The sequence below is a fragment of the Protopterus annectens genome, chromosome 1.part0 (assembly GCF_019279795.1).
Source record: "Protopterus annectens isolate FY-2018-M chromosome 1.part0, PAN1.0, whole genome shotgun sequence".
Classification (NCBI taxonomy): Eukaryota; Metazoa; Chordata; order Ceratodontiformes; family Protopteridae; genus Protopterus; species Protopterus annectens.
In genome coordinates, this window is record NC_056725.1 from 32,214,856 (window position 1) to 32,237,612 (window position 22,757).

The 22,757-nt window shown below is 40.7% G+C and overlaps 1 protein-coding gene across 1 annotated transcript in view; it reads left to right on the top strand.

Moving 5' to 3' along the window:
* The window catches only part of NUP133 (nucleoporin 133), a 2,059,048-nt gene that overhangs the window by 1,088,792 nt on the left and 947,499 nt on the right, over nt 1-22,757 (top strand). The window contains exon 15 of the mRNA XM_044070734.1: nt 16,944-17,168. Coding sequence (XP_043926669.1) covers nt 16,944-17,168 — 225 coding nt within the window. The remainder of the gene's footprint in view (nt 1-16,943; nt 17,169-22,757) is intronic.

Genomic DNA, 22,757 nt, shown 5'->3' on the forward strand with positions numbered 1-22,757 from the left:
CAGCTTCATATGATCTTTGTCATAGAGATAGTGTCTCTGAGAACTAATCCATCATTTCTGCCAAAAGTGATCTCTGAAATGTCCATTAATCAAACCATTGAATTGCCAGTTTTCTTTCCCAATCATTCAAACAGAGGAGAGTATTGCCTACATATCCACAGGCAAATCCGTTTTTACTTTAACAGGACTAGGTCCTTTCGTAAATTTGACCAGCTATTTTTGGCCTTTTCTGGACCCAGATTAGTATCTGCTGTTGGTAAGGTCACATTAGCTAGATGGTTGAAGCACTGTGTGACCTTCATTTATACACAACATAATATCTCGTTGCCTACTACCATGAAAGCTCATTCAACAAGGTCGGTGGCAACTTCTGCTGCCTTCCATGCCAGAGTTTCTTTACATGACATCTGTTCAGCTGCAACTTGGGCTACTTCTCATACCTTCATCAATCATTATAAATTGGATTTGGCCTCCAGGGGAAGAGCATCTTTCGGTTCTATGGTGCTCAGGAATGTCCTTCCATGAGAGCCTCCCAGGAATAGAGGTAGCTGGGGACTCTGTCCCATGTGTAAGGAATGAACGAGGATTAACAATATCAGATAAAGAAGTTATGTCTTACCATAACGTTCCATCTGTATTGCTGATCCTCTTTCAGTCATTACAACCCTCCCTGCTTCTCCCTCCTGTCGCTTCTAGTGGATCTCACCATCCGGTTCTCTTAGGTTATTTTACCATAGGTACCCTCTACCTTCTTTTGACTTGCAAACTCAATCTGAGGTAATAGGGAGTGGACGATTGTGGGTAAGAGTTTAGCTCGCGAGTTTGAAGCTGACGCGAGCTTGGAAAATGGCCGGCTCAGTTCCGAGGTTGGAACCGATATCCATGCGTAATGACTGAACGAGGGATAACAATACAGATGGAACGTTATGGTAAGACCTAATTTCTTTTTCTCCGGGATGTTAATATCGAATGGAATACTTGTTCTTCAGACTTCCCCTCCACCCATATAAATTTGCATGGCTTCTCCCAGATATCTTCCCCAACCAGGATCAGTAAGCCTAACAAAAAGGCAAGTATCCTACACTGGATATTAATAACCTACCCCAGATATATAAAACAGATACCCTACCTGATAACTTTAGTGAGCACTTCCTGACCTGTATAATCAGAAAATGAAATTACATCTCTCAAGAATCTTCCTTTAAACCATTAGAAGTTGTAAGAACTTTATTCAGACTAAATTTCAAAATGAACTTAACACGTGACTCATCCTACCTATGGCTACTTCCACTAGATGAAGCAGTCTCATACGTTAACTCTACATTTCTTGCTATCCTGTATAACCATGCTCCCCCATGTACTATCACAACCAATAACAAAGTAGCACCATGGCTGTCCAATGATACAAGACAAAAAACTATTAGCAGAAACAAAGTGTGGACCTCCTGGAGAACCACTAAATCCCCAAAAGACCACCTTATAAACAGCTGAGAAATGATACAAAGAAGTCTTATTATGCCAGACGAAAACGATTACTACTGTAATCTGCAACAAAAGCACCAAAATCAGCCACAAAAATTCCGGTCAGGCATAAACAAACTTCTCCACCCAGGCCAATCAACTAACCCTACCCCCTTAACTACCCTCCAACAACAACCTAAAATTTTTGCCAGCACCTTCAACACTTTCTTTACAGAAACCGTGCAATCCTTAGCCAGTAAGCCATTTCCCAATACCCCAAGTACCACCAACCCCACACCTGATAATAAGATCCCCTTTAAGCTTGATCCAGGACCAACATCTTTTAAGTCCCTACTTAAAAAACTGAAACCCACCACCCTTTCAGCAGACCTATTACCTGCAGAATATCTTCAAAGAATGCTAATGAAGTAGCATACCCCATATCAATTTTAATCAGTAGAACTATCCATGAAGCCTATATCCCCCACATCTGGAAAATCTCCCACGTTGTTCCTCTTAATAAAGGGGGGGAGATTCCACTGAACTTTCAAATTATAGGCCTATAGCCATTCTGTCTCCCTTGGCTAAAATAATGGAAAAATGTATCCACAAGCAATTTCTTGCCTATCTGAATCAAAACACTCTCCTTGCCCACTCCCGGCACAGATTTAGACCTTGGCATAGTACAACCTTAGCCCTTCTCTCCTTCACCCATACAGTAAATCAAAACCGTAATGACAACAAGATCTTCTCAGCCCTCTTCCTTGACCTTTCCAAGGGATTTGATATGGTTAATCACCAACTACTCTTAAACACATTAAAATCACTCTCCATAGATAACCTAGCGATTACCTAGTTTCGTTCTTACCTAAGTGATAGACAACAGGCTGTACTATGGAAGAATCACCTATTGTCCATTTTACCAGTCACCCTTGGAGTCCCACAGGGATCTATATTATGTCCCCTACTGTTCTCCATATTCATTAATGACCTGTACAAAGTCATCCCCGATGCAACTTGTATTCAGTATGCAGATGACTCAACCCTAATCTGCTCTACCACTTCCACCACAGATTTACAATCCTTGTCCCAATTCACTTTCAACAAAGTAGAGAACTGGCTCACTGGATGCCAACTACTATTAAACCCAAATAAAACCAAACTATTACTCTTCTCCCCCACTTGTAAGGTCTTCTCACCATAGTATCTAACAGTGGTACATAATTTCCCCAGAACCTAGTACTAAATTACTGGGAGTGATCATCGACAATAACTCAAGTTTGATGCTCACATAGACAAAACTATTAAAACAAAAAAGTAAGCTCTTTATACAAGATTAAACCATTCCTAACCCCATCTACTAGAACTGTTATTGCCTGTACACATCTGCTATCGACCCTTCTTTATGCCTCACTCATCTTCATAAACCTAAGCAAATCAAACCACAATACATTTACTAGGTGCTATACAATAACATTGCCAGATTTGCCCAGGATCAGCTTATAGAACCCCTCACTACCTTAACCTTCAATCATTAGACTGGCTAGAACTACCCTATCATCTGCAATATAACCAACTAATAGTTGTTCACAAAATTCTCTACCAACCAAGACAGTACATCCATACTGAAAAATATTACCCCCTACAGTAACCTAAAATCCCTTTGCTCTTTCAAAAAATTGCTAGTGCAGACTGTTAAAACCAACAATTCATCTGGTGAATCACTATTCTCCAACTCTGCTGGTAAAAACTGGAACTTACTTCCTGCTGAACTCACCACTGACCCCTCCTTATCCCAATTCAAAACTTCCTTTAGGAAATACCTAAAAATGCAGTGGCTTTGTTCCTGTACAAACCCTGACTAACCCCCACTCAAACATAATTCATAAATGAGAACCTCACTACAAAAATAAAACTGATTCTGTAACTGTTTAAAATTCTGTGCATCACCCACCTACTGGAAAGATTTAAAGTTAACACTACACCATGTATGATAACCACGTTAATTTGTGTTTTCCTTTTTCAGATGAAATCTTTAACTATTGCTTTCTCATCTACTTGTTTCCAACCTTTGCTGTGTGTATGTGAGAAGAACATGTACCTGTGTGTACATATCGTTAAACAAATCTCAGTTTTGTGATAACTCACTGTAATAATTTTGTGTTTACACTTGTTTTTGTACATTTGGAGCTTTTCTCCCCAGGTCTCTGCTGAATCGAACTAGTATCCAGTCGGTCTTTCCTGGTTAAATGTAAAATAAAATAAAATAAATAAAATATTTATCACAGAGATTTAGATTTAATTTATAATATTTCAAATTTTACAGAAAAAAGACATTTTCTAAACAAAACAAAATACTCTCATTGAAAACAGACTTGGCAGAAAAAATACTACATTTATATTCCCTTGAAAGCCACATTTAGTGAAAATGCATCTGGCAACCGTTCAACTACAAGAAACCTGTTGGGCTGTATCCTTAAATAGCATATAGTGAAGTACTAATTCCTAACGATATGAGGGGTGCAAGAATTCAAAAGACAAGTGCATAACACATTTGCTAACAGCCTGGGACAGCCCATTGGGCGCATGTTCCTTTTCAGGAGCACGCCCAGGAGTACCATTGGGTAAAGTAACTTGGCAGACTTTCTCAGAAAGTAATGAAGGCAGAGGGAATCAAACCATGTACTACAGGAAGTCATATCCGTACGCATCTGCACTAAGTGCTAGAGAAACCGTTGTAGCCCAGACTATGTACTGACATTGACACTGTAATTCTCAGTGATTTACAAAAGAAAAAAAGAAAAATAAAAGCTGGCCTGGCAGCTGGTGTGGATGGTTAAGATTCTTGCTCCCAAGAGGATTTGACTACAAACAAGTCTCCTAACTTGTGTGTCCTCTAACTCTGGCATCTTACACGCACACACCCCTTCCCTTCTCTGTGCACACACTTGTACTTCAAATGCATGTTCCATGTTTGCGCCAGTGCTATTTCTTCAAATTCCAGTCCTGCATACTGTGCTGTGCTTTCTGCAGCTGTTCCTTGTTCACTCTTTACAATTGCTAATGTTCAGCACATCCAGATGACGAAAAAAATGTTGCAGCACATATGTTCTTAGATCTCTGTCAGATCAACTATTAATGGTGTTTTTAGAAATGGAGTAATTAGCATGGATGGGTGATTCCCAAAAGGCACCATAATACATTTTTTTGCATTGTTTTAATCTGCGACTTTGACAGCAGTCATTTTTGTTAGACCTTGTAGGATGGTGGTGTTGGGGGGGGGAATCTTTTATAGTTTAGTCATCTGTGCATTTGGTAAGCCAGAGGCCTTTGATATTAACCTTGACTTCTGAGAATTAGATGCCAAGTAGGAGCAGGCCCAGCATGCTGTCTTCGGGTACACCGCTGGTGACGGTCTCCTGATGGAGGTGGTTTTATCCATCCTGACTCCTTGGATCCCATCTGGGAGGAGCCAGCAAAGCAGCGAGTTATGTAGGGATCTGTACCAGGTTCAGAGTGTTTATCAACAATACTAGAGTGGGATATTGTATTGAACACCTTGGTCAGGTGTGTGTAGGTGGTACGTACCATTTCCCCCTCATCTTTAGACTTGGTGACCCTCTAGAAGTCTACCAGGTTGAGTAGACAAAGCCTAACTGGGATGGATTCAGTGTCTGTAGGTTGCCAATGTCCTTGTTAATTTCTGTAATTGTTTGTTCCATAGCTTTGCATGTTAGACTTCAGACTGATGGGTCTGTAGTTCCTGGGGCCTTTTGATGGTCCACTCTTATGTAGAGAGATGACTGTTGCCACCCTTCATTCACCTATGCCACATGCCATTACTTGACCATTCTTCCTCTGGCTCAGGGAAGAGAATAGCATTAACATCTTGTACATTTATTAAAATTAGCCCATCTATTTGGCAACTTAGAATAATAAAACTGTTTGCCATCTATGTGAAGATGGAGGCATTTTAAAGGTCTTCATATACAGATTGTTCTCTTCCAAGACCCTAGTGCAGGTCAGCGCACTGTCACAAAAATATACTGGTATATTCTGGGCCTGAACTACTCTGGGTAAGTCCTGAGTTCAGCAGGCCTCATGCCTCACCCAGTGTCTGCAGTCTTTACGGGCTGAGTCATTAAACAGGCCTCAGCCTCATTTGAGGACCATGATGTGAGAGGATCATGATCTCTGCTCCAACTTTCTTTTTTGGGGGGTGGGGGGTGGCCCATCCTGAGGTTCTTGCAGCACCTTTTCTTTTATGATTGCCTGGACCGTGTGCATGACCAGCGTGATCGTTCTGTCATCCTTTTGCAGTGATCAGTGGTACTCAGGACTGGAGACTCCTGATACATTCCCCAAGGCCTAGAAGGGGCAGCATTCTCGTGGTAAGGAAAGTGCATCCAGGTCTTCCCTTGCTCATGGCTCATGTCTTCGGCCCTTTGCATCAAGCAGGTGTCTTATAGCTTGAGATTACTTCAGTAGCAGTTGTAGAAGCACACCATTAGGGAATTCAATGAAGCCTGCATTTGGCCTAGTGGTGTCCTGTCCTTAACCCACTCTGCCCTTGGTGGGAGTGCATTCATCTGCTAGTTCTGGTATTTGAATGCCTAGCAACTAGTTAATGGGTGTTGGAGCCACTATATTTGTTTGCCTTCTACTTAAGTCTGCATAGCCAGAGGCTAATAAAGATAGCAAGTCTACCTTCTCTTTCATTTGCATTACCACTAGATGATCCCTTTTCTTTGATGCATTTGACTTGAGATTAATAGCTATGACTGTTAGCCAACCCAAGTTTCATTCTAGCAGAACCATTTGGAAGAGATTTGTTGTAACTGATTCTGTGTAAGATGGCTGAGTAATGTCAGGGTAGTTGTGCTTTGGTAGGTAGTCAGAGATCTGTCAGTGCAGACTTTGAGGCATTTTGACTGTACCTCTTCAGCCCAGAAAAAGACCAGTTTTTTTACAACCTGCCACCTGAGAAGGCTTAATGAGAATCTGTGTTAATTCCTTTGCCTGCTGCATCTCCTTTGTTTCTTGTCATTTGTGATCTGATGTGTGGCCTGGCTCCCATACACCACATATCTTGCTGCCAATTAAGTAGAGCTTGGGCCAGATGTGGCATGGGAATTCAGTCTGTTCTATGTTTGATCAGGATTCTAGGATTCATGGCCTCCGTCTTTCCTTTACCGCCTCTAGCTAGACTCCATATGAGAAAACTACAGTGGTTCCTAAAGTCATTGTGGCTTCAGCACTGTCATCCACAGGATTTCTAATTCCTTTCTTTCCATGCATCAAACTTTAGCTTCAGAGGTGAATTCATCAACTTTTTCTCAACTTGGGGCTTTCCTTTCAACCTCCAGTCCCCGCTCAGGAACTTTTTTCAGATGCCTTAAACACAGGGAGTGGGAAGCTTCTTTGAATTTCCTGAAGGTCCAGGGTCTCTGGCCTCATCAGATGTTAGATCACATCAACATAAAGTAGATGAGAGCTCTCCTTTTAGCTCTTCAGACTTTTAATTCCCTGTTCCTTCCAGGGCCTCTCAAAATCTTCAGACAATACTACTGTTATATGGTATATCAACAAACAAAGGGGAGCATGGTCCCACTTCTTTGCAGATTGGCACTTCAGGTCAGGGATTTAGCTGTCCAGTATTGAGTGACTCTTCAGGCTTTATACATCTCAGACATATTTCTGGATATTGTCCATCGGTGGGGTATTCCACAGAGAGATCATTTTGCCTCCCCTTTGAACAGGCAGCTTCCCTTTTTTGTGTGCCAGAGTCCCAAGTCTCCCCTGTCTTTTCCTTGGAAGAGGATGTTTCTGTATGCCTTCATTCCCCTTCCTCTAATTCTGAGGGTCCTGGTCAAGGTAAAGCAAGACTCCCTGAAAATCTTATCTTGTTGGTGACACCCTTTTGGCTCAGACAGCATTCCCTTTTCTTTACATAGCCAAGAGCAATCACCACAAGTTCCGTCACAGGGTGGACCTTCTCACGCAAGACAAGGGATCTCTGATTTATCCTCACCTGTCCACTTTTCAGTTGAAACTGTGAGTGATAGGGTTTTGATTCCTTTTAGGCACCTCTTTTCTGAGGACATGTTTAGGGTTCTGCTGGAAGCCAGGAAAACCCACTACCAGGAAATCATATTTGTCCAAATGGAAGATATTTTCTGTCTGGTGCCTTCCCGTAACCAGGATCCATTTTCTGTATGGATCACTCTGGTTCTCTCCTATTTTGTCTGAGTTGCACGATGCTGGTTTGGCATGTTTTTCTGTTAAAGCTCACCTTTCAGCTGTTTCCATTTGTCCGCTATTAACACCTCCTTTTGCTTCTAGGTTTGAGGTCAAACAATTGATTAAAGTCATCCCTCATATCGGGCAGCCTATTCCACCTTTCTGGGACCTCAGTTTTGTCTTGAAAAATTGACTTGGGCTACTTTCTAGGCTGCAGCTTCAGCTTCCTTGCAACACTGTACTTGGAAGATTGTTCTCTTGATCCCTACTTCAGCTAAGAGTCTCTGAGCTCCAGGCTGTTATGGTTGTTCCTTCTTTGTTACTGTTGTCACAGTGGCAGGGGGTCTGTCTTTGTGTTAATCTTTATTTTATGGCTAAGATTGTTAATGAGTTGTCTCTTAGTCAGTCTATTAATTTCCCTACTTTTTTCCTTCGCAGTCTGCTAATGAGAAAATTCTTCACAATTTGGATTTGCATAGACATCATGGGTATTTCTTGGATAAGACTAAGGCCATAAGCAAATCTGAGCAACTTTTTTTCTTTTCATCCCACATCTGTAGGTTTAGCTGTTTCTAAACAAACTATATCATCCTGGATTTCTGTGGCCATTTCTTTTTGTTCCTTTCTTGAAAAATATTTTTTGCATCTGTAAAGCCTCACTGTACTGCAGCTGTTGTTTCTTATGCTGCATTTTTAAATGGAGGGATACCAATTACATCTATGAGGCTGCTACTTGGACTTCTGTCCATAACTTCACTAGGTTGGATATTGTTTCCAGAGCAACAGTTGGCTTTGTCAGAGGGCTTTTCTGTGCCTTGTTCCTCCCAAGTTTCCTCTTGAGCTTTTGCACTCTCCCTTTTGTAAAGAATACTGCAGTAGTGATATGGAATAACACAGTTCAGCTGAGTAAAATCTTACCATAACAGTAGATGTCCTCTTCACTGTTGCAGTATTCACTCCCTCCATCCTCCCCTTTTCTGCACATGTTCCTCCTAGCTCCTAGGAATATTTGTTCCTCCTGGGGGCATTTCAGTTCTTAGGTATGGTTCTGTATGTCAGTTTTATGCCCTATGCCTTGAGCAGGGAGCATACGTGTGATATACAATGCCTATAAAACCTATGGCTTTGTTATACAAGGCCATATGTTGGGCTACCCTGGGCAGGGAATCCCTTTTATAAAGAATGTTGCAACAGTGAAGAGGAGGACATCTGCTGTTAGGGTAAGATTTTACACATCTGTACTTTCTTCTGGGATTATGGGGTGCTATGGCTGTGGCTGTGTGCTGTTTGATTCTTCTACAAATGCAGTGAATGTTGTGTCTGCATTCTTGGTATTGAATCCCTTCATGCTTGGTGCCGAGTATGCCAAGGGTGCATTTTGTTATAACTCTTTCATAATATTTAAGGTAAGAAGTCTGAGATGCATCTGAGGTTGAGAGGACATCCATTTTGTCGACTCAAAAATTGCATATTTTTTTTACAGTCTGTAATGTCTTTTGGGCCTGATCATGAAATCTGACAATGCCGTACAATGACTGGCTACTGAATACAAACCTGCTAGAATAAGAATTGCACCTATGGCTGAAGTATTCTCTTGAAGCCTGGCTCTGTGGAGTAGAGGGATGAAAACCTGTGTTTGACCCAGGCAGCCAGAGTTTGTACAGACTTCTGTGCAAGAAGAACTGAGTTGGGCAAGATGAGATTTTTGGGGATCCACTACCAGCTCATGAATGATGAGGGAGGAAATGGTAATTTCATTTGATTGACTGCCACCAAACAAGCAACAGCTTGTAAGACACTGAAGTAGCCATGTCAAAGAATGTGTAATTGGTTGTTTTCCTCACTTGTAACTGGTAGCAGATATGTGCACAGCCATGTCATGATGTATGTTGCCAGGCTATCCCCAGGGCTGGGGTTGGGGCCTAAATGGAAGTGCCTCCACAACCTACTTTGGTTACCTGTTTGATGGCTCCTCCAGTTAGCTGTTGCTGTTGTGCTTTTAACTCCCCTGTAGCTGGTTAGTGAATGAGCTGAAAACCCATATATAAGGCTTGATGGATGGCAGGCACAGAAGCAAAACTGTCATTAAGTACTCTGTTTGAAAAACTTGGTTTCCAGTGGGACAGTTCACCTTAGCAAGTTGAGTTTTTAAGTGTGCAGAGATCTGTATCTTACAGGATTCAGTCAGGAGTAGTAACCACAGGCAGCAGTTGTACCAGCAGCTACTGAACTGTCCCAAATTCAGGCAACAACTGTTGATTACTTAATGCATTATGTCACTGCTATTTCATATCCCATTTGCCATGGATCAAGTAGTAGCTTCAAGGTGCTATAGAACTGGCATCCGTTGATTAAAGCAAGTGCTCTATTTTTTTCTTTAAATTTATGTCAGGTTATTATTGTTAGGGGTTATTTGACTGCTGCTTTTTTTTTTCCAGCATTGGTATAGTTAGTTTTTTTTTTTTGTTTTTTTTCACCTGCCCTCTCCCAGTTAAGAGAGCTGTTGTGATTTGGTCTTATTATACTTTTAGCCACTAGTTTTTGTTTTTCGTTTGTTAGGATAGATGTTGACGTTTTAGGATTACTTATGGGTAAGGGCAATAAAAAAGTCCTGAGGATGTAAAAATTGAGTTGTGTGGCTATTTCATTCCCATCAAGGATGCTCACAAACTATTCTATATGCTTGGGGAAGGAATGCTGTATGCAGTGTTTAGTATTTGCCATTCAAAAGCCTTTCACTAACTATATTGTAAAAGTTCAGCTCCACAAAGCCAGCCTAGGGGAAGGGGGGGGTGATAGAGTAACATAAACTGGTTTCCCTCATAAGTAATATGTATTTGATAGAAAAATATAGAACTGTTTTTTTCCTTCATAGTAAGAAATTTAGAAATCATAACTGTGATATTTTTAGAAATAGCATGTGACAAAATATGCATTGATTTAACAGAATGTGCTTATGTGAAACAAAGTATTATACTTCTGAATGTCTTTGTAACAAATGGCATCAACAATAGAGGTTTGTTGAAATATCCTAAATAGTTGAATGTACACAGATATTCACGCTAAAGGGAAATGGCTAACGGAGCAGAAAAAAGTTACAAACTCTCCTATAAATGAAAGAACGTTTCGGCATACTAAGAACTGTTTTTTTTGGATGAGCATGGCTAACAAAGCAGAAAAGTTAGACTATCCTATCAATGAAAGAACATTTCAGCCTGCTGAAGGAACTGCTTTTCTCTGGATTGAGAAGGATGCAGACAAAAAAAGGCTTCAAAACATGAAAAGAATGTTTTCATCAATGTCAATGTTTTGAAGCTATAAAAGTGGTTGTAGAATACTAATTTTGGTGGACAGTTTGTAATCCGAGTCAGCTGAGGAAGTGCACTTTATCTGACAGTTATATCTGTGTTACAAAGAAAATGTAATTAATCTCACAGTAGTGCTTGGTCAGCTTGTTTCAATAAATGTGTCCGCAATTATAAATGTATAGCTGTACAGTTAGTCTGTGTGACCTGTTGCTCCTAATTTCAATTTAACGGGGGGGTCTTGCGGTGTTAATGAGGACAGAGCATTCAGAGAGATGGGTAGGCATCCCGTAGTGTCAAAAAAAGGAAGCTGCTTGTGCTAAGAATAATTTAGTAAGCTTCTACCTCTGGGGTATCCCAGTTGAAGGTAACAGTCCTGCAGGATTCAATTTCCACAAGAAGGTTGGGTAGCTTTTCCTCTGAAAGGTCTGTCTATCCTGTTTCCATTTTGATTGGACCTAGATGATGACTGCCTCACTGTAAGGCATAGATTGAGTAGGCTGTTCTCTTTTCTGCTCTGTTTCTGGAGTAGTTATGCCCAATTTGACATTTAATGAATAGGAAAGTCTGACTCTTTTTCAGCTGAGACCTGGGGAGAGAAGCTGCACTGTATTACAAAACATTTTAAGAACAATTGTACAATCTTCAAAAATAATACAAAAATGTACAGTTTAAATCATACCAAGTTAGGCAATCCTTCCTCATTCCCTGGGCTGTAACTTGGAACTGGTTATTGGAGCCAACAGTTCACCTGCAGAATGCAGCATTGAGCGGACCTCTTCCCTCAGTCATTGTCCCTTTCCAAAACTGTTACCTCGGTGATGAAAATAGTCATATCTTGCAGGTTCTTGATGTAGGTGGTTTAGCAACAACTATGGCATCTACTCCGTGTGCTCCTCTTGACATTTGATCTCTCAGCACCAAATCTTTCTTCAGCATTTATGCCAGTGCTAGCATCCAGCCCATTTGAGGCAGCTTTGGCAAGATTCAGGAGACTGTCATCAGCTGAGCGACAGGTAGTAGTATGAGCATAGCCTTTTGCATTTATCAGTCCCCAGGAGTCTCTCTCTGCTTTGACTTCACCCTGGCATGTTCCTCAGTCATATGCCTGTCATTTCATCCTTTTGCTAAAGGGGCAGAGGAATGGAAAGCCTCTGACAGTTTCAAGTGTCTGGGTCAGATACCTGTCCCATACATTCAGGTGAGTCCCCCCTGAGTTTCCCAGTAAAGAGAAAATATAAAAGGAGGCAATTAGACTCCTCAGTGGAGGCCTCCACTCAGGACATTGACCTGTATAATGGGGAAGCTTCACTCCAAGGATCCTCCAGACTCCAAATAGCCAGAAAATATTGCAAGTGGTATGTCAGAGAATGCATCATGGCCATCAATCGGGAGATTTTACAGGAAGCTTTTTATGCTGCTGCACTTGCATCTTAAATGTTCTTGTCCACTGACAAAAATGGTAGCACTTTTGATGATTAGAGAATGGTGAGGACCAGTGGGCTTGGGAGCAAGATTTACCTGCCTGACTATTGTTATAACAGCAAAAGCCCTTAGGAGTGAGCCCCAAGATCCATCCTCTGGATAAGAATTTCTGAGCTGTGGAATGATTTAGGAAATGTTTATTCTTTAGGTCCATTCTCTGTTCAGGTATTCAGTTGCTATCTGATAATAACCTGTTTTTAGTGAGTTCTAGATGAGCATACATTAGATATGCTGAAAAAAAAATTGCTAGTCAGTAATCTTAAATGGAAATCTAATCATAAGTAGTAGTAATGGCTAGCATATGTGTGCTCACTATGACACTGATTCATAATTGGGCTGATAAGTGTAAGTGACTTGGATCCAGGAAAAGCCATTAAGTCTGTCTGAAACACTGTTATTCTGCAGCTGTATTTTAGTCATCCCTAGGGGACTGCACCACATGTGATGGATCATCTCTGTTTGGTCTCCATGTGAAAGGCTTCAAAAAATGAGTAGGAAGACAAAACCCTCATAGATTGGTACTAGGCTATTGGCCCTAGGGCCTATACAAGCCTAGCCATAACAATTCCCTGGCTATTTCTTCCCACACTATTTACTTCCCTGGACCCCTGTCTAGCAAGGTGACTGATGTGATCCCCGGCTGTGATTGCTGTGAATGTTAAGTTCTTCTTTCCTTAAAGGACTTTTTCCAGGAACAATAAGAGCGCATTGAATGTATGGTTCAGAAAAGTCCAGCATTAATTATTCCAACAGTGGTCAGACTGAAGTTTCCATGAATGTGGTTGTTTCTTGACTGGAATCTTACCTAGGGGCAGAAAAGGTTCCAGAAGTAAGAATATACCTAATCCTCTCCCTAGGAGACTTCCACAACATCCTTGAGGGACTTGCCTGTCTCCCCCTCTGTAGGCCTTTGAGGGTCAGAACTTTTCCATCTCTTGCTATAAGACGATCATGTAGGTCAGATGGATAAAGGATGATCATATCCAGGGTCTACAAGGTCCCCTTGATTTTACCTCTCAGGCCATGTTTTTTTTCCCTTCCTTTCCCAATGTCTTAACTTATGAGAAGGTGGCTGCCAAAGTCAAAGATGCAAACCCCTCTTGCAAATGAGGACAATCCAAGAGGCCCCACCAGACCAGAAAAGATCCAGAGTTTATTCAGGATTCTTTTTGGTGCCAAAAAAGTTGAAAGACCCCAGGCACATGTTAGATTTAAACTGTCTAAACCAGTGTATATCAAAACCAAATTCTAGATGGTGACGATGCATTTGAACTGTCCACGTCTTGCGAGAGGGTGACTGCATGTGCTCTTTGGATCTCCAGGATGCCTGTCTTCACATTAGAATAGCCAAGGCATCCAGGAAGTTCCTCTGCTGTTAGGTGGGCACTAGTCATCAGTTTAGTTACCTCCTGTTTGGTTTCACCATGGCTAACAGAGTGCTGATCAAAACATTTGTATTTCCTTACTTGGATGACTGAGTCACAGCTGCCCTCACCAAGCAGTGACTTATTTGAGCAAGGGATCAGTGTGCTTCCCTACTTGGGATGACTGGCTCCCTGCTGCTCCCACCAAACAGTCACTTATTTGAGCAAGGGACCGCTTGATGTAGCTATTCCTGTCCCTGGAGATAGTTTCAACTGGGATTTTATATTATTCGCCAATATCATGAGCACTAACATTCATCGGGGTAGCAAGTTTTCCATTGGTTCTAATTTCATCACACCAGTCAGTTTAAGCTTCATTGTCTTGCTTGATACCCTCAGCATCTTTATGCCTTAAGGTGTTGATGCTGATGGCAACCATGATTTATCTAGTTCTCTTTGCCAGATGTAAAATGCAGCTTCAGTAGAATTTAAAGGTAAAGTAAATCAGATCCTATGTTCTGTCTAATTTGTGTATCTCAGGCATGCCAGTAGTAGGTTTACTGGTGAATATGCACATGCATCCTCCATCAGGGATGTCATTCTACTCGTCTCCCGGCCACTATGGGTAGATCTACTCTGTGGTGGGGGAGGCACTGTGTAGGGTAGTGGTATCGATCCAGGGAATGTGGAATAGAACAAAAGAGTTCTGGTGATGAGTGTGGTGGTTCTTTCATTGCAGGCTCTTCAGGAACTTTATCCCGACGGTGCAATCTCCATCCATTCTGACAGTGTGGTGGTGGTGTGATACATCAGCAAGTAGGGGAACTTGTCTGCACCTGTTATGTCTGGAGGCCATGATGTTGTGGGAATGGGACATGGCAACTGATTGCTTACTATAGCAGTGCACATCCTGAGAGAGGCCAGTTTTGCTGAGAGCAAGCACAGACAATGATGCTTCATAAGTGCACTTAGTTTGGTGGCAGGCATGTTTATTAATGGATTGAGCCACACTGAAGCCTGTGTGTATCCTTGACCAATGCAGAGTGTTGGAGCATCTTTTCCCTATCCATATTCGGTGGCCCACAACTAGTCCATCAGTGCACTGTTTCACCTTGATAAAATTTCCCCAGTAGGCTAAATTAAGGAAGGCCGTGGTCATATTCTCATAGCCCCTGTCTGCTGTAGTTCTTGCTTCATTGTGCACTGTGCAGGTGTTTTCCAGAAGGAACATCCGAATGTAAATTAATGCATCCATATAGCAAGCCTCAACTAGATCTTCAGCTACTCAAATTGACTGTAGACTGTATGATTTCTCGAGCCCTGTTAATACCAGACTGAGCAATACCCATCCAGGGTGGTTTTACCTTTACAGAAGCCCAAAACACTACTGGAAAAGTTTTCCAAGGGTAAATGGATATAATTCTCTATATGGGCTTTTAAAGTAGAAACTGATACTTATTTAGCACTGATGCCCAGTTTTTTTTTTTATTTCCTGACTGACTTATTTGATAGGAGCTTTAGTTATTTTTCTACAAATGTTAATTTGGTTTCCATTCCAAACTTTCATCAGAGCCAAGTTTTTCTTTCTGTAGCAGCCTTAAAAGGCTGCTAAGCTTTCTTCAGAAATGCCTTCTAGCACCCCCCCTTAACCCCAGAACCAGTACCTCCATGAGATCTTAATTGTGTACTAGAAAATAGACTCCATTTGAACTGGCAGCTCAAGCAGAGCTTAAGTTTTTGACCTGGAAGAAGCTCTTAATAACTGACTTTTGCTTTATTGTTCAAACCTCCCTGTGTCTTCTAATAGAAAGAATATATATCATGACAGCTATAGCAGAAGTAGTCACAGATTTAACTTGATCCATCACCCTTCCCATTTTCTTTCCCTTGTTTTTGAATAAAGAGGAATCCAGGCTGCTTTGTCTTGATGTTCACAGGCAACTCTAATTTCATCTAGATATAAATCTGTGGTCCAAATCCATTCACTTGAGCCTACCTGCCTACCTCTCCCCTTCTTTGTATGACTGTACAGGGCAACCTAACTGACTGTACCTGAGGCCTTTATATTAATGTTACAGTGAAAGTGATTGAATAAGGGCGAAAGAATGCCAAATGTGATCTGGAGAAGTAGGGAGGCATGGTATATTATTGGACTGGGAAGGAGTTTTATATTTCAAGAGCTTGATGCATACCAGTCCTGTTGAAGTAGATGGATGTGGATCATGAAGGTTTAACATCAGTATATAGCTTTCATTTCACTAGTCTAGTAGAGACAGGTTGACTGGAGTACGGGAGGATTGACATATCAGCTGCAGTTTTGCAGGCTCTGAACTAATCAGTGATGGTGAAACTGGACCTGAGTGCTTGGGCAAATTCTTGGTTTTATTCGTCAGTCTGCATTACCGTCTTCACCTATGAGTCACAACCATTAGTGCTACAAGAGCAAAATCATCATGGCTCTCTCGAGAGTATTTTGACTTTATCTATGAATAGGGTTGATGGACTTTGTGATATGGGAGATCATTAAATACAGGTTGGGAGGAGCCAGACTAAGTTGTTCAGGCATGTTGCATTTGTTCCCCAGGGCTGCTTCTGTTGAAGGTGTTCTGAGCAGTATACCTGAGGTAGACCAAGGCCAGACTGGACTGATGGTATCACTTAGCTAGCTTAGGAATGTTTGCTAAACTCTGGAATTAGGGGAAGAAAGGGGGAAGCTTGATTTCCTCTGTTTAGTTTACTTGCCACCAAGACCTTCAGCAGAAAAGTTGGAAGGAAAGGTAACTAAGCAAAAGAGTGTCAACTGCTGTTAGTGAGTTTATGTGGGGAGCCATCGTTAAGTACCTTGGTCTTCTGAACTGTCTAATAATTTTCTTTAGCTTGTATCCAAGGTTTGATTTTAAGGGCAAATCTAAAAGGCTTGAATATTGTTGTACTACTGGCACAAATTTCACTTTAGGCAACAAAAGGAGTTTGTGTAAAATTAAAAATAAGCATATTGATATTTTTCTGTGAAAGTAATTGATACGGTATGTTTATAATATATATGCTGTGTGTGATTCAGTTATGTAAGATTTATTTTCTTTTTTAGACTGGATTGTTAACACAACTTGGCACTTCAACTGTAAGAGACATGCCAATGGCAACTCGATTTCTTTTATGCGAGCATGCAGAGAAGCTGTCTGCTGCAATAGTTCTGAAAAACTATCACTCCAAACTTCCAGAACTCTTAAACGATGTTATTTTAAAAGCACTGAAGAAGATCAATGCCAATATTCCTGACAATCTGACTGCTGCAGATGTCTTCTTCAGACAGGTAAAATGCATGTTTTGTCTTGAATGTCAGCTGTCCTCTAACATGATTTTGGAAGTGCACAGAGAGGAAAGTGTAGTTAATACAATGACAGTTATTTTTTCCACTGTCGATATAGTGGACTTATTCACTTCCATCCCCCACAAGGAGGGTTTGAATTTATTCTATGAAGCAGTTAGAGAACTTACTACATTTTCTGATACTATGTTGAATTTTTTTATGGCTGTTATGGACCATATTCTGTCTAACATGATTCGAATGTGGACCTTGATGGGTTTTTGGACCACATCAATCAGATATGTGGATTTTTTTAATTTACAGCCAAACATTCCAGTGAGAAAATAGAGTATTTAAATGTGATTATTTCCAAGGACATCCAATAAAAAATTTGCTTCTAGAATATTTCAAAAGGACACTTTCTCCAACAGCTACCTTGATTTTCAGAGTAGTCACCCCTTTCACATGAAGAGAAACATCTATTAGGGGCAATTGATAAGGGCTGGGAGAATGTGTTCTACATACGATACCTTCTTGGAAGAAGTTTCCAACATAACAGAAATGTTTAGGGTAAGGAGGATACCCAAATGGACTTCTTGAAGTAGCAGCAAAAGCAATGATAGAAGGATGGGGTTCAGAATATAAGCCCTTATTGGGAAGTGGTGTGACCATTTAAAAAATGTGTAGTCATCCTACTGAAAGTGTCAGTTTTGACACTAGTATGGTCATCCCTTATGGTTCAGGTGAACGTGCATTGAGGGACATTAAGAAGAATTGGCATGTATTCAAAGCAAACTTTGATATTTTCCACACACTTGGTGAGACACCAAGCTTTGTATACAAAGCTGGGATGAATTTTAAATATTTGACAGACCACACTTTCCTTAACAAGACCATGTTCATCAGAGGAACTACTAGATGTGGTAGTTGAAATCAGTGCCCCTACATCTTAGATAGTGACGTGGCCTCTATAGCTGGGCATGGTAGGGGTATTCCTCTACATAAGGGTAATTGTAACATGAGAGCTGTTATATATATTTAAGTTTGCCAAACATGTTCACATTATTATATTGGCAAAACGGAAAGGAATTTTAAGACCAAAATATATGAACACCTTTATGCCATTAATAAGGGGAATGTAAATAATGCATTGTATAGGCACACACAAACATGTGAGGGAGATGCAAGATTTAAATTTGGCATTTTAGAAGTTGTCTCACGGAATTTTAGAGGTAGTTGGTGGGAGCTTTAGGTTGATCTTAGAGAGTTTTATTGGATTATTATACTAAATGCCATTGTTGAACCAGGGTTAAATGACTATATTTCCCTGGTTCCTGTTCTAAGAAAAAGGGCTTTAAATATTTGAATTTTTATTGTATTTTGAATAATATATTATTTTTAATGTAAAATGTAACACTTCCTAAAGTTTTTTGTGTGTATATTTAAAGTACAAAAGTTTTTTAGCATTTTATTGTCTGTGTCTAAAATTGTGAAAGAATAATTTATTAATTGATTGTTTCATTGCATATAAAGGGTGTTGACTTGGAGCAATGTCATTTCTTCTGTTTCTTGTTCTGAGGAAGTCCCCGAGGTGTATACTTGGGAAGAAAGCGCTTAACAATAAAGAGACTGGAGTAATATACTCTTTGGAGCATTTTGTTAAATGTGTTGGTCTTATGGTGTAGCTACTTGCTCATATTGGCACCTTTAAAGTTTTATTAGTAGTTTTTTTCGTGCCTTATCAAACGGATTATTTTGTTTTTCTTGAATGTAGGCTGACCTCCAACATGATTTTGGAAGTGCACAGAGAGGAAATTATAGTTAATACATAGCACTGAGGTTAAGAATCTTTTGTCATCCACGTTAAAGATATTTAGTGTGCTGCTGTGTTTTTTTATTTCAAGTGTGATAGAAAAACGTTACATTGTATTGAATTGTAGTAAAGGAAAATATCTTAGGTTTAGCTAGGTGAGTGCACTGGTCCAACGACCCTCTTCTGCCACAGCCCTTATTTTTTCACCAAAAGAGTTACGTCAGTATTTCATAATGTGACAAGAGTTTCAACTGGCTTCTCAGTTGTTGATGGAAATTATTTTTTTTCATGTTTATTGGCAGTAATTATTTTTTTTTCAGATTCTCTTCTTTTAGGCATTAACAATAGCCGTCATCTCCTTTTATAGATGCTTTTATGGGCAAACAGTTGTACCACAGTGTCTTTATTGGGTCTCTCTCATTTGTGGATAAATACTTCAATGCCAGCAGCATATATGAGGAAGTAAATGCAGCATTTTTTACTGAAAAATGAAAGCTGCTCATGAGAGGTCCATATCGTCATTCTTGTCAATGTCAGTGGGTCAGTCTTTGTTTATGCCAAAAAAGGATTACTGTTACAAAAGGTGTAAGTCTCTTATTGAATAGGAAGTATTGTCTTCAGGACAGTTGTTTGGAGGAATCTGCTAAACCAAATTCAGCAGGCATTTGTCAGTACTAGCTGTTTGGTTCTGTAATTGCTGTGTAGCAAGAGTGTTTAAAAGTGTGTTGGGTCACGAATGATATGAAGTTCATAGGTTTTTATTTGACATTTGTTGACCAAGTTAGTCTTAGTGGGCAGTAGCCCTTTTTCAGTGGAGGCCCGAGGAGAAAAGCTCCAAAAAGTGCAAGTAACAAAAGTAATCACATGACAAACTTAGAATGTAAACTTACAATAATTACAATATGTATAAGATGTATGTTGAAACAACATGGTAGAAAATGGTCATTAAATTGAAAACATAATATAGCATGAAGTTTCATACAGTAGTATGCAGAAAACAGATACGTTTATAAAACAGAAAGTAACAAATATATAAACAGGAGATAACCCCAGGGCAAGAACCAATTTCCAAGACTACAGCTGTGGAAGCTGTAGGAGCTACTATTAGTAGACTTTATTAGAAACAGAGACAGAGAGAGAGGTGTGAGAAAAGGTTGCTGCAATAGTATTATTGGAGGGGAGGTGGATTAAGTTGGGTCATGGCATAATCATTTCCATGATGTATGTGAGTGTTTTGAAAGAGTTGGGGTTAGAGATTTAACATTTAGGGATAATTTATTCCAAGCATTTGCCACTGGGTAGCTGTAGAGGAGTTTACTAATGTTTTTGTTGGGTGCCTAGACTTGCTGAAGATGCTGTTGGGAGCTATGGAGGGTGCATTTGGGAGTATAGGGCTGGATGAGGGTAGAGAGAGAGGGACAGGAGGTGGGTTCATGTAAGATGGAATGAGCTATGAGAAGCTGGGGAAGTAAGATTTGATGTTGAAATTCCAGCCACTGCAGGTTTTTCCAGGCTAGGCAGTGGTGAGAGTGAAAGGATTGGTTAGAGGAAAATATTGCGGTTTTATTATAGGGAAGTTTCAGTTTCGACAGAAGATTGGATATTAGTGAGAATAGGGGTGGCGGTAAAGAAAGGTGGGGAGTAGGAATGCTTGTGCAAGAGAGAGCCTAGAAACACCTTTGAGGAATTTTTATGCTTGTTTAACAGACCTACCTTTTGATGCAGTGCTGAATATGAAGATTGAACTTTAATTGGTCATCGATAACGCCTATCAATTTGGTGTGTTTCACCATAGATGGTGGTGGTAAGGGAGCAGGGAGTAAAGGTAGCCTTATGATGGAGAGCTTTAGGGAGGAACAGGCAGTTTTGTTTTCTTAGGGTTAAGTAGCAATTGGTTGGAAGTTAGCCGTTGTTCAAGTGAGTGCAGAGACTCTTTGGTGAGGGTGTGAAGATGGGTGATATTGTCAGAGAAGATGGTGGAATCGTCAGCATATTGTATGACAGATGAGTGGACAGGAAGAATGTACATCATTAGTAAAGATATTAAATAGAGTTCAAAGGATGGAGCCTTGAGGGGGTACCTCATTTTGTGCTGGTAAGAAGGGAAAAAAGTTAGATTGTCATTTAACTGCTTGTAATCTTTTGGAGAGAGAGCTGGAGAACCAAGAAAGTGCAGAGTTGGAGAGATTAACGATAGCTAGTTTGCATAGAAACAATTGGTGGGAAAATGTGTCAAAGGCTTTGGAGAGGTCCAGAAACAAACATGAATGAGATTAACTTGTTGTCACACGAACTTGTGATAGAATTAGTGAATGATATCAGAGCAGTAGCTGTACTGTAATTTGGGTGGAAACCATGCTATGTAGGGATAAGCAGATTTTCTAAGTCATCGAGGAGCTGTTTGTAAATGCACTTTTCGAGAATTTTTGACAGGGGAGATGGAATGACAGTGGGCCTGAAATTTGAGGGGTCATTTGGGTTGCCGCCTTTGTGAGGGTATGACACAGGATTTTTTCCATATTGCAGGTACAGTGTTTTCTTTGACCTATTGATTAAGATGGAGATGGGGTAGGCGATATAATTGGCAGCAAGTTTTAAGAATTGAAGAGGTAGGTTATCAGCTGACTTGAGAGTATGTTTTAAGTTTGCTAAGGAGTGACTTGATACAAGTTGTGGGGATGTGTTTGAGAGAAGGGGGTTGGGTGGGTTGATGGAGTGGAGTAGGTGATGGTGTAATTTTTTTGTTTAGATTGCGAATAATCAATGAAGAAGGAATTAAGAAAGGTGGTAGTATCAGTGCGAGAGCTGTTAGGGCATACATTAGATGATGAGGGGCTACCAGGATGTACTAGTTTATTAACAGAGTGCCAGAAATTTTGGGGTTGGCGTGAGGATTATGTAGAGTTTTTGGAAATAGTTGTTTTTTTTTTTTTTTTTTTTATCAAGGGTGACTTTTTTAGTTAAGTTACAAATATCTCTGTATGACTGAAGATCAGTGGAAGTATTAGATTTTTTCCATGCAGTCTCTTATACACGAGTGTATGAGTGGCTTCGCTTATCCAGGGGGCATATTGGGTTTTGATTGTAATTTTCCTGATGGGGGCCAGCGAGTTGTGTGTGTCCAGAAAGACTGTTGTGCTAGGACAGCTTCCTCCAGGGGGAGGTCATAGAGGAAGGACCAGTTAATTGTAGAGAGCAAGTGGTTTAGAGCTTCTGGATTAAAGTTTGAGAGCTTATGGCAGTCTTTTTATTGCTGGGATTTGTGTAGTAGGGGTGAGTGTTGGAAGTATGAAGGTGGGATGGTGGCCACTTAGGTATCAAGTAGGGTGGAGGAGTTGTGGTAGCAATTAGGGTTGGAAGTAAGGACCTAATCTAGTGTGGAGCCAGTGTTGGTGTGCTCATTTAGATGACTGGGGGCGAAGATTAGCTAGGAGAAGCCAAAGAGATTAATGGAAGTATTACAGGAACCAGATGACATCCTGGGCTGTATTACCTGAACTACAGGATGAGCTGGCCACTTCACCTAAGTGTCATGTTTAACCACAGCCTCACCTCAGGCTTTATACCCACTGAGTGGCGCACAGCTACAGTCATCCCACTCCACAAGGGGGATCCACCTTGGATCCTGAGAACTACCGCCCCATCAGTCTGACAAGCCTGGTCTGCAAGGCTGTGGAACGTATTATCATGGAACTTGCAAAGAAATTGGCAACCTTCAAACACTGGACCCCCCACCCAGTTTGGGTTTGTGAAGGGCCGATAGTGTCTCCTGAACCTGATTA